This window comes from Mus caroli, chromosome 15 (genome assembly GCF_900094665.2).
Source record: "Mus caroli chromosome 15, CAROLI_EIJ_v1.1, whole genome shotgun sequence".
Lineage (NCBI taxonomy): Eukaryota > Metazoa > Chordata > Mammalia > Rodentia > Muridae > Mus > Mus caroli.
Window position 1 is genome coordinate 7,453,139 of NC_034584.1, and position 13,572 is coordinate 7,466,710.

At 43.9% G+C, this 13,572-nt stretch overlaps 1 protein-coding gene across 2 annotated transcripts in view; it reads left to right on the forward strand.

Moving 5' to 3' along the window:
• Positions 1 to 4,945: 4,945 nt before the first annotated feature.
• Adamts12 (ADAM metallopeptidase with thrombospondin type 1 motif 12) overlaps positions 4,946 to 13,572 on the forward strand; it is a 276,352-nt gene continuing 267,725 nt past the window's right edge. For both annotated transcript variants that reach the window (XM_029470142.1, XM_029470141.1), the window contains exons 1-2: positions 4,946 to 5,408; positions 11,699 to 12,066. In XM_029470142.1, coding sequence (XP_029326002.1) covers positions 5,282 to 5,408; positions 11,699 to 12,066 — 495 coding nt within the window. In that variant the 5' untranslated portion in view covers positions 4,946 to 5,281. The remainder of the gene's footprint in view (positions 5,409 to 11,698; positions 12,067 to 13,572) is intronic.

Sequence of the window (13,572 nt, forward strand, 5' to 3'; positions counted from 1 at the left end):
TCAGGCAACCCTGCGCTCCTGCTACCCCGGTGCTGATCCAGCTGGATCAGCTATGTCTTTCAAAAGGGCGTTGCTATGGCTCTGATTCATCAATTAAGCTGATTAATTATAGCATCAAAAGGATGATTCATTCAGAAAGGTACCGCTCAACTGCGAAGAGTGGAAGCTTTATATAATCTGCAACAAATAGATTACAGGGTTTTTAAGCTGATTTGGGAATACGAACTCTCTGCCATTGGCAATGTGCAGAATGTTTTCTGTTGATTGACCCACTTACCCATTCAGAACAATGAGTTGGAAGAATAAAAGTGAACTGACACTCCTGAAGGTTGCAGGGATCAATTCCCCACCTCCTTCCCAAGGACTACAGAGAGGTTTAAAAAGAAAATAGTGGTTGAGACAGTGTTTGTGGTATTGACAGATGTGAAGTGTCTTGTGGCCTAATCATTTGCAATACTTAAGGACCAAGTCATGGTGATGGTGATGGTGATGGTGATGATGATGATTGTGTGTGTGAGCATGCTCACACACGTGAGTGTGCATGTGTGTGTCTGTGTATCAGTTTTCTTTGTCTTTCCAGTGTTAAGGACCATGACAAATCTGAAAGATATAGTGAACTAATTTCCTTGTCCTTCAGCCATGTTGTATACTATTAAAAAGTTCTAACAAAGGGGGCTTTTTGAAAGGCACCCTAAGTTTTTGTCATAATTAATTCTTATATTGGAAATACTTTTAAATGATGGATTAAATTACTCCCTGTTCTGGCTAGCTCTTGTGCACTTGACAGAAGCTGGAGTTACCTGGGAAGAGTGAACCTCAATTGAAAAGATGCTTCTCTCAAATAGCCTGTTGGCAAGCATATGGGACATATTCTTGATTAAGAATATATGTGAGAGGGCCCAGCTAGCTCATGGTGAGAGCACTGCTCCTCAGGAGATGCTCATGGGCGTATGAAAAGGCAGGATCAGGAAGCCATGAGGGCGAGCGAGCCAGTCAGCAGCTTTCTTCACTGGGCTCTGCTTCAGGTTCTGCTTTAGTTTTCTGCCTGGTTATGTCCCTCCTGGCTTCTCTCAATAATGGACTTGATAATGATGTATAAGCCAAAACAACAATAATCTCAACAATAGCAACAACAACAACAAGTCCAAACAAAGAAACAAAACCCTCATTTTTCCTCACTTATTTTACAATAGACAGCAACCTAGGATACTCCCCAAGGCGCTCTGAGATGTCTTAGTATTCCAAGCCTCTCTACCTTTAGAGAGAGGACATTCCAAGACAATTTTTCTTAGTAAAGATGAAGCTTACCTTGAATCTGTACAGCGACCTGGTCAAGCCTCTAGATGTCTTGACTTCAGTCTTTCCTCTGGCTGCTCTTTTCATAGTCATGAAGGCAAGTTACTTAACAGTTCAATATCAATTTCCCTGCAGCATGAGGGCACTTATAGTACTCACCTAGTAGGGCCTTTGTGGTGATAGAGTTGTTAGTACATCGCCAAGGCTCGTCAGCATCAATGGATGCTCTCTGTCCTAAGCTCTTGTTCTACTCTGGGACAGCATGTGATTTTGAAGTTTCCCTTCTAAGGCAGCACAGTTGCATCATGGCATGGGTGTCTAGAAGCTATACAGTGATTCAAAGTTCGGTTCCCTGTAGCAGCAATGAAAGGTAGTTGGCTTTTTATAGTACTGGGCAGCAATTAAAAACTTGAATACAAGTCCACCACTGAGCAGGGGAGAAGTTGAGCCCAATCAGGCGTTCTCTTTGGGAAAATATCAAACTTCAGCTGGAAAGGGTGAGAACTTGGTGATAGAATGGTAACAGAATACATACTTGTTCTGAGTCATGTGGTGAAGGTTGGAGGAATGAATTACGGACTGCACCATTGGAGGCAATGATGAGACTCTTTTCAACCAAGGGCAGAGGAACTCAGCCGTTGGGGAGGAACACAGGTGTCATTCGATGAGGAAAATGTGAAATCCTGAAGGTGCTTTTTAAAAGAAGTAGGTCATAGGTTATCATTGGGCAAAAAAGGAAATGAGCCAGAGCTTATGACCGTTAATAAACCTAAGATGAAGAGGCAAAGATAAGAAGTCTTGATAGGCTGAAGGACCTTACCACGGAGGATTGAATGGACTGACAGAATACGATACTTAAGTGGGATTTTGTATTTGAAGTTTTTAGTTTTGGATGACTTCTAAATGAATGATGTTCCTAGTTAGTGTTCATCCCTAGTTGTCTTACTACAGTGAACTACCTGGGACAGTTACAAATTAGCAAAAGAAAGGCTGAATTTGAGATTTCAGTCCATGACTTCATGGTAGGGACCACATAGCTTTGGACCTGTGGTAAGGTCACTGGGTGGCAGACTCAAAAGTGCATGTCCAAACAAAAGGATTGAACCGCAAGCTAAGAGACAGGGAAACACTGAGACACTGGAGGTACCCTACAAGTTTCTTTGATACCCTATCCCCACTGACTTAACAATCTTATACAAGGCCCCACCATATAAATGTTCACAGTACCTTCCAATACTACTACCCTAAAAATGGGGGACCTTGGAGAGATCATGTCCACATTCAGACTTAGCATGGTCTTAAAAATACATGGGAGGAGAACCAGAAGAATAGTATAGAGTTGAAGTAGTTAATCTGCAAAGCCAGAACTCAGTGGCTCAGCCTTGACATTGGTAGGGCTCAAAAGGACATAAGAGTGCTTTGACTTCTTGTGTCAGAAACAAATCTCTATTCCAGCTATCCAGGGCATGGGAGCCAGTAGAGATTTTTGGTCTTCAGAAAACATCTGGTTTCTCTTAAAAGAAAAAGAAAATGAAGAAGAGAGAGAGAGGAGTAAAAGGTATGTGTATATATGTATGAGGTGTGTGTGTGTGTGTGTGTGTGTGTGAGAGAGAGAGAGAGAGAGAGAGAGAGAGAGAGAGAGAGAGAGAGAGAGAGAACTAAGAGAATATGCAACACAGAGATTAGCTCAAAGTGTTTTTAAATGACCTCATAAATGCATATCTGGCATCCAATGGTGCCTACTAAATTTCATCTATTTTGGCTCAGGATGTGAACTTCCTACCTCCTATATGTGATAGGAATAGAGGCTCAGTGATTCATTCCCTGTCTTCCTTATCATGACATACTATGTCCTAATTACAACATCATGGCTATACTACATGGCCAGGAGAGCTGGAGGTTGCAGGTAGAATCAGAGGTGTTAGTCAACTCCAGAGACGATCCCTGACGAGGGTGATGGGAAGTATTCTTGGAAAGGCAGACGAAGGGGAAAGTAGAAGAGAGACAGAGAAACATTACATGGGCAAGAGTCAACAAGCCATTGTTGGCTTTGAAGGTGGGGAAGAAGAGCTGGGAGCTAGATAATTCCAGGAGCTTGAAGCTGAAAGAGGCCAGAGGATAGATTTTAAGACAGCCAGAAAGGAATGCAGCTTCTTGATTTCAGCCCAGTGAATTCTGTTGCAGATCTTCAGAACTTAAGACAATAAATCTGTGTTGTTTTAAGACAATAAGTTTGTAAATTTCCACTAGCAAAACACAGGAGCCGGTGTCCCTCAGAAAGTCTTGATAGCTATGTTTCCCAGTGTGGAGTCCTTTGGACTTTCCATCTCGGGGCCTTGCATTTTGAGTCCCTGGGGATGGTGTGGCTGCCCTGACCCAATGCAAGATCACCTAGTAGCCAGACATCTTGCTGAAAGTGTGTGATTGGCTGTCAGCCAAAGAACCCTCCTTCTGAATGGAATAAAGGGGGGGTCTGTTTCAGCCCAGAGGTAAAGAATTTTGGCTGGGTTATCCTGGACCATTCTCAAGATGCCTGGTAACCCCTGCTCTGTGATATTCTCTCGCTGAGGAGAAAGTGAGTGTCTGAATGGATACCCCAACACACACACACACACACACACAAACACAAACACACACACATACACAAACACACACATACACAAACACACACACATACACAAACACACACACACACTCATACACACACACTCACACACATACACACATAAACACACTCACACACATACACACACACCACACACACACATACACACAGAAACACACACACATACACACACACACTCACACACACATACACACACATACCATACACACACATATATACTATACACACACATACACACCACACACACACACACACACACACACCACACACACCACACACATAAATACACACACACACACACACACACACACANACACACATACACACCACACACACACACACACACACACACCACACACACCACACACATAAATACACACACACACACACACACACACACACACACACACTACTGCAGCTGCAGCTGCCTATGCTCAAGGCCTTCCCCTGTTGGGGCTGAAATCTTTCTCCATGCTGCTAGTGTGCTGCTGGTGGAGGTGTTACAGAGAGAGGGTAGGATTTGAAAAGAAAGCAGGCACTGACCTGTAGCCACAGAAGGCCTCCCAAGCATTTGATCCACGTACCCCTTCCTGCAGAGGAAGAGACTTGTCCAGGGTCAAGACAGCAGATTAGCTTGGATCACTTCCTGTGTGACTTGGCAGAGAAAAAAATTGCTTATTAGTTGTTAAGTGGAAATCCTAGCTTGCCCTGGAAGAAGAGCCCAGCGGTTGCTAGTGGGTGGGGAGTCTTGACAGAATAGGGTACATTCAGGGTCTGGGAGGAGCTAAAAAGGATGCTGAGTAGGGTCCCCTCTGGCCCATAACGCACTATTTGTAAGTACATTTCATCCCGTGTAAAGGAGATGGGGTGGGGGGTGTTGTCCTAGGAGCCTCTGACTGGCTCTTACTCTAGTTTCTTCCTGGCCAGCTGTCTAGGGTCTCCCCTATTTGGCCCGCATGCCCAGGCTCTGAGCCCGGAGGGAGGAGCTTGAGGGAGGAGGGCGTCCCCAAGGAAAATGTGTGTTAGCTGGCTGGAGGCCTGTCGGGTGGGGAAGCAGAGGGGTGGGGATCTGGGGTGGGCTGCGCCCCTTGGCTCTGACCCAGTCCACGCTCTGGCCCGCAGGAAGCAGAAGCTGTCAGCTCATTCACTCCCCTTTCAGGACAGGGAGAGAATAAAAGCTCTCTGGTCCCGTCAGCTTCAAAAAGCCACTAGAGCCTCCTGGTCAGCTTGCGGGCCGCTCCCTTCCCATGCCTGGACCATGCTCCGGGGAGTCTTTCTGTGCGGCCACAGGCGAGGACTGGATATCTGCAGCTGAGAGCTAAAACTTTTAAAACTTTTCTTCTCCCCAACAACTGAACCATGCCATGTGCTCGGGGGAGCTGGCTGGCCAAGCTCTCGATCGTGGCTCAGCTTATTAATTTTGGGGCTTTTTGCCACGGGAGACAAACTCAGCACTGGCCGTTTCGCTTCCCAGACCCGAGGCAAGGTTAGTGGCTTTTCTTTATTTGTTTTTCAAACAGTGGGGTAGGACAGTGGAACTTGGTCTGTTCCCTTCCCCCACCAGGCAGGGCTGAACTTCTGGCCTGTCTAAGGAAAACTGTGCTGTGTGCTCAGGCTCGGATTTCCTTCTTTCCTAGGGCTTAAGGGTGCACACTCCTGCTTCGAAAGACCCAAGAGTGCGCTCCCCGAGCCCCTCCCCTCCACTTTCCACTTCCCCCCTTGCAGACTGTGACATGGGAAATTATTTTTATTAAAGAGACCCAGCTGGTCACGGACAGTCATGGCAAATGTTTCCTTCATTTAAAACTTCATTTTAAGTCTGGAATTTAATAAAAATTTTATTCTGACCTCCTGCTAAGCACACTTGGCTGTGTTTTGGTTTCCTGGAAAGATTTAGGGTTTTGTTTTTTTCAAATGACATTCCTACTGGGGAGAAATTTGCCTCTTGGGGACTCCCGGTTGTCTGTCCTGCTTTGCAGAGTTCCAGGACAGTCAGGGCTACACCGAAAAACCCTGTATCGAAAAAAAAAAAAAAAAAAAAAGACTTTTCTCTGTCTAAATTTAGTGATCCATGCGTGTATTCTGAAAGAAAGCACTGGGAGACCGTGAAGATAGTTTATATTGGAATTCACTCCTCCTATTAGTATGGTTGTTGGGGTCGCCGTCATCATCCTCATCCGTCATGCCCAGGCCAAAGTGGTGCCGTTGCTTTTGTTGGTTTGTTTGTTTGTTTGTTTGTTTGTTTTAAATTGAACCTAGAAGAGTTTCATGTTCGGAGAGGACTACAACTTCAAGGTGTTGTCAGAGCAGGGGGCCTGGGAGGCTTGGGGAGATGGGGAGTGTATGAGCTCAGGGATGGCCTGCCAGCCCCTCCCACTACTGACAATGTCCTTCTGGGGTTCTGGTACTATGGCTACCATGCCTAGTTTACAAATGGGGACACTGGGACTTGGGGACCTTATGAGCTTAACTATGAAGCACAGGCTTGAGGCAGGTATCCTATTTAAAATCATGCAGCCATAGAATGATAGCAATAGCAGGGATAATGCACACACACACACACACACGCACACACACACATGCACACACACACACATGCACACACACACACACACACACACACACACGCACGCACACACATGCACACACATGCACACACACACACACACACACACAAACACACACACGCACTTGTCCATGTTTAAGGGATTGCTAGCAGTGTGTTTTGCCCACGCTGCAAAGTGAAATGCTGCCTAAGAATTTCTCTGCGGTGGCTTAGAGAGCGGCCAGATGCAAAATCCCTGTCTCCCTTTGCTTTACTTGGAAGCCAGAGTGGGCAAACACTGGGGTTAGATGTCAATCAGCCAGCACTTGCTTGTGTAAACGGTCCAGATACCATCTCAAGCCCCCAAGTTTAAAATAGCAGCTTTTGTTGTTCTTTGAAAAACAGTGCCTTTGTGAAAGGTCCCTGTTCTGGGGCAGCACAAAGCCCGCCAGCACTTCCCTGGGCATGCTGAGATGATTTCCTTCAAAGACACACTCTCCTGGGTGAGCTTTTACACTCTGCTTGCTTCGCATATTGTAAGGGAAAATTCATCCTGGTGTACAGTAGACACTGCTGGGCCTGCCTTGTTGCTCTGGAAAGTGGGCTATGACTCTTTTTCCTAGTGACCTTTGGGGGATATGCTGAGAGTAATTGATATTCAAAAGTAGCTTTAAAGTCCGCTAAACTTATTAATCATGCAGATGTATTTTGATTTAAAAATGCCTTCGGTTTTTAAAAGCATTAATCTTTCCATCAGTCTTCATTAATACACTTACAGGTAGTTGATTCTTTGAGTGAAGAAGAAATTTCTCTGTGGATTTCCACTAGAACTGAGGGGCAGGGGAGGGGAGGGAAGGAAGGGAAAGTGAGAAGAAGGGAGGGGAAGGAAGGGGAGAGCTAGAGAGGAGGAGAGGAAGAGGAGGGGGAGGAGAAGAGAGGAGAGAAAAGGGGAGAAGAGAGGAGAGTAGAAAGAGGACAGGACAGGAGGAGAGCCAGAGAGGTGAGGAATCATGGCAAGACATTCTAAAGCTTCCTGGGAGTAAACCTGGGTTGGCCCCAAGACGACTTTCTAATTCAAAACAGGAGTTTTGAATTGCACCCAAACTCTAAATATTCAGAGTTGCAAATTCAGAGATGATTCCCCCCACCCTTCCTTATTTTCACAAACCAGGTGCATTTACATGTATGTGTTGAACAATCACAAAATCCAACTTAGCCAGGAGGCTGGAGGGATTCCTGGAGCAGTTCACAGTTGCAAAGGGATCTGCACACTAGTTAACCTTGCATGATCTTTCTAGTTCTCAGGTTTGCACAGATTCATGACTTTAGTTCTGGGCTGGGCTATGTAGTTCAGTCCTGGAGCACCTGCTTAGCATGTGCGAGACCCTGGGCTCCAGCGTCACAAAGACATAACTGAATAAAGGTTTTGGTACCCAGAAAGATTGTGATGACAATCCTAATCCTTTCTAGTACAGCTAATTCTGCAGCAAGGATGTGTTGTGACTTCTCCAGTGTTTCTTGATTTACGACCAAATATCAACACAATAAGACTCTTGGTTTTGCAAACAGCATGTTTCCTCTCTTACACAACCAACAAGGGCCCCCGGATTTAGTTTTATCCGTACAGATGCTTCCCGACATGTGATGTGGTCAGAAGTTGAAAATGCTGTTGTCTAAAATACCCCTTAACACACCCAATATGCGCCACATCATAGCTTAGCAGAGCTGTACTGCTGTGCTGTAGTGCATGGGTGGTCACCCTTGAGGTCACATGGCTGACTGGCTTCTAGATCTCACTCCTTCTGCCAAGATCCATAAAAGTAGCACGCCCAATGTATCTCACCCAAGAAAGAATCAGAATTCAAAGTTAATTGCCTTCATAACATTATAGAGTGGGAAACCAGAAATAAGGCTCTGTGGATCAAAAGCCACCTATGCTGTCTTCAAGCCACAGGTCACTTCCGTGTTCTGTGTTGCTCTCTGTGATGTTGTGACATCTGCAGGGCATGTACTTTATCTCGTGTTGGAGATGGGCCCTGGGCACATATAAACTTATAGATATGGAGAAAAATCTATTATAGTTCATTTCAGCCATGTGGAAACAAATCTACAAGAAGGAAATTACTCTAGTGCTGTTATTGAAGGGAATGGGTTCATGGTTACGTCACTTTGTGTAATTTATAATAAATTATCTGCTCAGTACATACATTACATTATTACGTGGTTGCTGAGCAAAGGGAGCCTCCTATGGTATATTTTATTTTATATATACAGTTTCAAGAGGACTCCTTGCTTTCTATAATAAGATGGTTGTGCAGCAAGACCAACCTGTGGAAGGTAATTACGGAAATAAGCCTCTATTACAGTATTTTACCAGCTTTTAAATAAAGAGTCTAAGACACTCAGCTACTATTAATAGAAATAATTGAAGATAAATATAGATGTGCCTGCCCTCTTTAGCAGCAGTCACACCAAAATTGGAGCTATAGAGAAAGGATAAGTTTGGTTGCCAAGCAGAGATAATGCACTCACTCATGGGTTAGTCCCTAAATCAACATACAGATTTAACCTAAACTTCATGGGGAACAGGTGAACATTCTCACATCATCCAATTTTTTCCTAAGCTGAAGGCAAATGTCTATGTGGTGTTCTGTCTTTTCACAATGTGGTCTCCCACAGGCTGCTCTCAGAGCTTCTCGAGAAGACTCTTTTTTTTTTTACACTATACATTTCAAGTAATTGAAGCTTGTAGTTTAGCTTTTCAAATCTAATTTTAATCAAGGCTTATCATTTCCCACAAATCCCTATGTAGGCTGAGCTATAGTTCTATTCTCTCAGTGTCCTGCCCTTCTCCAAGTCTTACTGATACCAAGTGAATATTTGGTTATCTGTAGTAGACCTCCCCCCCCAACTCCTCCAGAGGCAGTGTGGACAGATCTTAGAAGTGAGTTCTGGACTCAGATTTCACAGGTGTAAATCCAAGCCTCTCCCTTTTGTCTTAGATGAAAGGAGAAGGCAAGGAAAGTATATCACTCCCTTTCTGTTTCTATCACAAAATACCTGAGCTGGCTGATGTATACGGCAAAGAGTATACATCCGACTCATGGCAGCATCTTTTGTTGGACCAGACCTCATCAATTAAGGTTTCCTAAGGAACCCCAGTGGTCTTCAGGTCCCTTCCTCCCCAGTGCTAGGGTGGTAAGTGGATACCACCATACCAGAAATTTTACATAGATGCTAGAGGTTGAAGTTGGGTCTTCCTGCGCTCAACTAAGTGAACTACCTCTCTAGTGCCCCTCCCCCAGGGAACTTGTTTTGAGAGAAGTGGTCAGTATCTTTATAGTGACTATATCTGGGCACCAATGCCAGATGACAGTTACAGCCAGCTGAGTTAGACCTTCTCTTTTTTTCCTCATGCTGTTCCCCAGTGCGCCAGCCTTTGCTGAAGTAACAGTAGTTAAGAGCAATGGGCAGGGATGCTCCAGCTGTATCTATCTCAGCCTACCTGGTTATTCTGTTCTGAACCCAGGTCTGAATGTGGAAGGGCAGGAAAGTGCCAGTCCTGGATTGGTCCAGATGTTTGTGGAGGAGCGAATGGGAAGTAGTGTGTACGTGAGGACAAACACTCACACCCCTCAGTTCATAGACCACTGCGCTATCACCATTCATTGTTGACAATGTTTTTTCTCATTTCTATTTTTCTTTTTCTTTCTTTCTTTCTTTCTTTCTTTCTTTCTTTCTTTCTTTCTTTCTTTCTTTCTTTCTTTCTTTCTTTCTTTCTTTTTTCCTTCCTTCCTTCTTTCTTTCTTTCTTTCTTCCTTTTTTTTTGTTATCATTCCCCATGGAAAATCCTTCAAACGAGCTCCATATGTAGTTTTAGTTTGCATATGTTTTGGGAAACTTAATAGTGTTCATGTGTGTGGGGATTAGCATGTGTGTGTGTGTGTGTGTGTATTCCATTAATACCAGTAGCCCTGTGTGAACTTTTCTTGATTTTCATTAAATATTGTTTATAAGAACTGTCCCTATGTAGTTTGTGCTTAAGTGTTGCAGTTAGAACAGGCCTGGATTTTACACTTAAAAAGTTAAGACTCTTGGTTATTTCTTGAAAGCAGGCAGTCTGTGCTCTGACCCATATTTCATTGAAGTCTGAGAAGAATAGGTCCAAAAAAGTTAGGTTTGAAGGGATTTGTTTGTGAGGTAAGTCTTCTTGTTGACTCCCATCAAGTCCAGTTCCTTCAGTGACCATTACCGTGACTATTCACTGACTCGTCAGTGTGTGACAGACAGCCTGTGATGTTCAGGTTCTGCCTCAGAAAGTATCAGCGAACACATAAAATAATAAAGAAAAGGCAGTATGGAAATCCAGTAAGGGACTGAGCCTTGAGAGTAAGGAGATAGAATTTCAGTTGTCAGGGGTTTTAGGAGAATGGAGGATAGTTAGACTCTCTGTATTTTCCTCTGAGATAGGATCTTGCTGTGTAATTCAGAATTGTCTCAAATTCTCCATTTTCTAGTTCATCCTCTGTAGGGTCACCATACCCAGTGCTTTGAATTTCATGCTTTGATATTAAAGCATAAATGGGATTTTGATGGAATGCAAAAGACTTTATAATCGTGAGAATAATATGAACAATGTAATGAATCTTCCATCGGTCTCTTCCCCTCCCTGCGTTGTTTCCTCGTCATATATACTAAGTGTATTTAAAACCCCAGATCCTTGTATGAACCCTGCTACACCCTGATGCTGCCATAGGTGTGAGGCTTGTCGAAGTTTATCAGGGATCATGTGTGATGTGTATTTAGAATATTTTATGACCTGATATTTGGAGCTGGAAGTGCTTGAGGACGTGAGCACTGCTAAGATCTGTAGTTCACATCAGTTATCAGGCAATGTCCTATTTGGCATGTTGATCCCAACTTCTTTCCTCAGAATATTCCTCTTGAATTAAATGAAGCTCATCATGAGTTGACTGTGATAGAGTGGCTGATATCCACAGTTCTACGGAGGGTCAACTCAGACTGCCACACACACTGAGGACAGAAGCCAGGCACATGTTAGATGCTCAGAGAGTTTCATGTTGACAGTGTTCATGCGGTGGAAGCAGCCTCTAAGCTTTAAGTCAGTGGTGGTTTTGCAAGTTGCAGTCTCAGCCCCCAATGAGTGTGGGTTTGTCTTGTGTCTGCTCAGCATGGGTCTCTGACTTTTCTTCTGTTTCCTTTTCTTTCAGAACATTTTATCAAGTCTCTGCCAGAATACCACATAGTGAGTCCAGTCCAAGTCGATGCTGGTGGCCATGTTCTGTCCTATGGCTTGCATCACCCTGTCACTAGCAGCAGGAAGAAGAGAGATGCAGGTGGTTCTGGGGACCAGCTGTACTACAGAATTTTGCATGAAGAAAAAGACCTGTTTTTCAATCTGACAGTCAACTGGGAATTTCTTTCCAACGGCTATGTCATGGAGAAGAGATATGGGAACCTTTCCCATGTTAAGATGGTGGCTTCCTCAGGCCAGCCCTGCCATCTCAGGGGCACAGTTCTGCAGCAGGGCACCACGGTCGGAATTGGGACAGCAGCTCTCAGTGCCTGCCAAGGACTGGTGAGTATCTGGCCCTTCATCTCCCTTTTCTACTCCATGCCTTATCCTGTAAACCCAATAGTAACAGGTTCCCAGGGGACTGGACATATGCTAATTGAGCCCTGTGGTGGGGACAGCCCTGGCCTCCAAAGGAGTTGGGAGAAAGTAGATGCTGATAAAATCATTTATGAGGTGCAGAGAATAAGGGGGGACAGAGGTTCTGAAGAGGCAGAGAGAACAACTTGGAACAAAACAGGAAAAACAGAAGTGGGTTTGAGTTGGTCTTTAGTCTCTGGGGAAGCCCTAAGGGTTACCTGCTTGGTTGACACACTCTGTCTCACTTGAATTAGGAAACTCTGATTCCCACTGAGCAAGACTGTTACTAATACTGGCTTGTGGCTGTTAGGATGTAACAGTTGAGTATAGAGACTTGGCCATCAGACTTGTGTTTTGTTTCATTTTGTTTCCACCTGTAAAATGGAGACAATAATAACACAGGCTCAGAGCAGGGATTAGAACCAATGCCACAATATGTTGTTTTAATAAAGTTTTATTGAAACACATTGTATCCAACTGCTTACATGAGATCTGTGTCCACTTTTAAACTACACAGCATAAAGTGAGCAGTGGGGATAGGGATCATATGGCTCTGAAAGCTGAAAGTACCATCTGCCTTTCATGGAATTAATATACAGCTAACTCTTAGAAGAATGTTTAGTAAATAACTATATTCAGTGAAGTTTATCTCCTCTCCCCTTCTTTTAACATACTAAAAGGCATGGTTTGTGATGTGCCTTGTGTAAAGCCCTCCATCATTTTGTGAGCGAACATGTGAGGAAGCTTGGAAGTGCTGTATAGGTTTCTTGTACTGGTTAATGTAAGTGTACATCTCCATTATTATATACTGCATCTCCAAATAAGACAAAATTTGTTTCTTGAAACCTTTATTTACACATTGTTGGTGCTGTGGGGTCACACAGTAGAGTACTGGCCTAGCATGCTTGAGGCCCTGGGTTCAATCTCTAATATTGGTAGACAAATATAAGATTGTAAAAGATTGGTTCCTTTACCCCCCTTACTTCTAGCTGCAGCCATGGTGACAGCTGAACAAGCTACTGTACTGCATGAGAAATGGCTTAGGAATCATGCTGAGGTTTGCAGAGGTTTCCCTCAGGCCAAGTAGAGGGGCCACCAGCACTCACAGTATATGCCTAGTTGCTTATATGCACACAGACATGAGACTTCCTGTGGGGACCTGGGTTGTCAGTAGATTCTTCTGTTGTTGTTGTCATCATTGGTGTTCTTGTTCTTCTTTTGTTTTTGTTCTTCTTATTGTTCTTGTCCTTGTTCTTTTTGTTCTTGTTTTTCTTCTTCTTCTTCTTCTTCTTCTTCTTCTTCTTCTTCTTCTTCTTCTTCTTCTTCTTCTTCTTGTTCTTCTTCTTCTTCTTCTTCTTCTTGTTCTTCTTGTTCTTCTTCTTCTTCTTGTTCTTCTTGTTCTTCTTCTTCTTCTTGTTCTTCTTCTTCTTC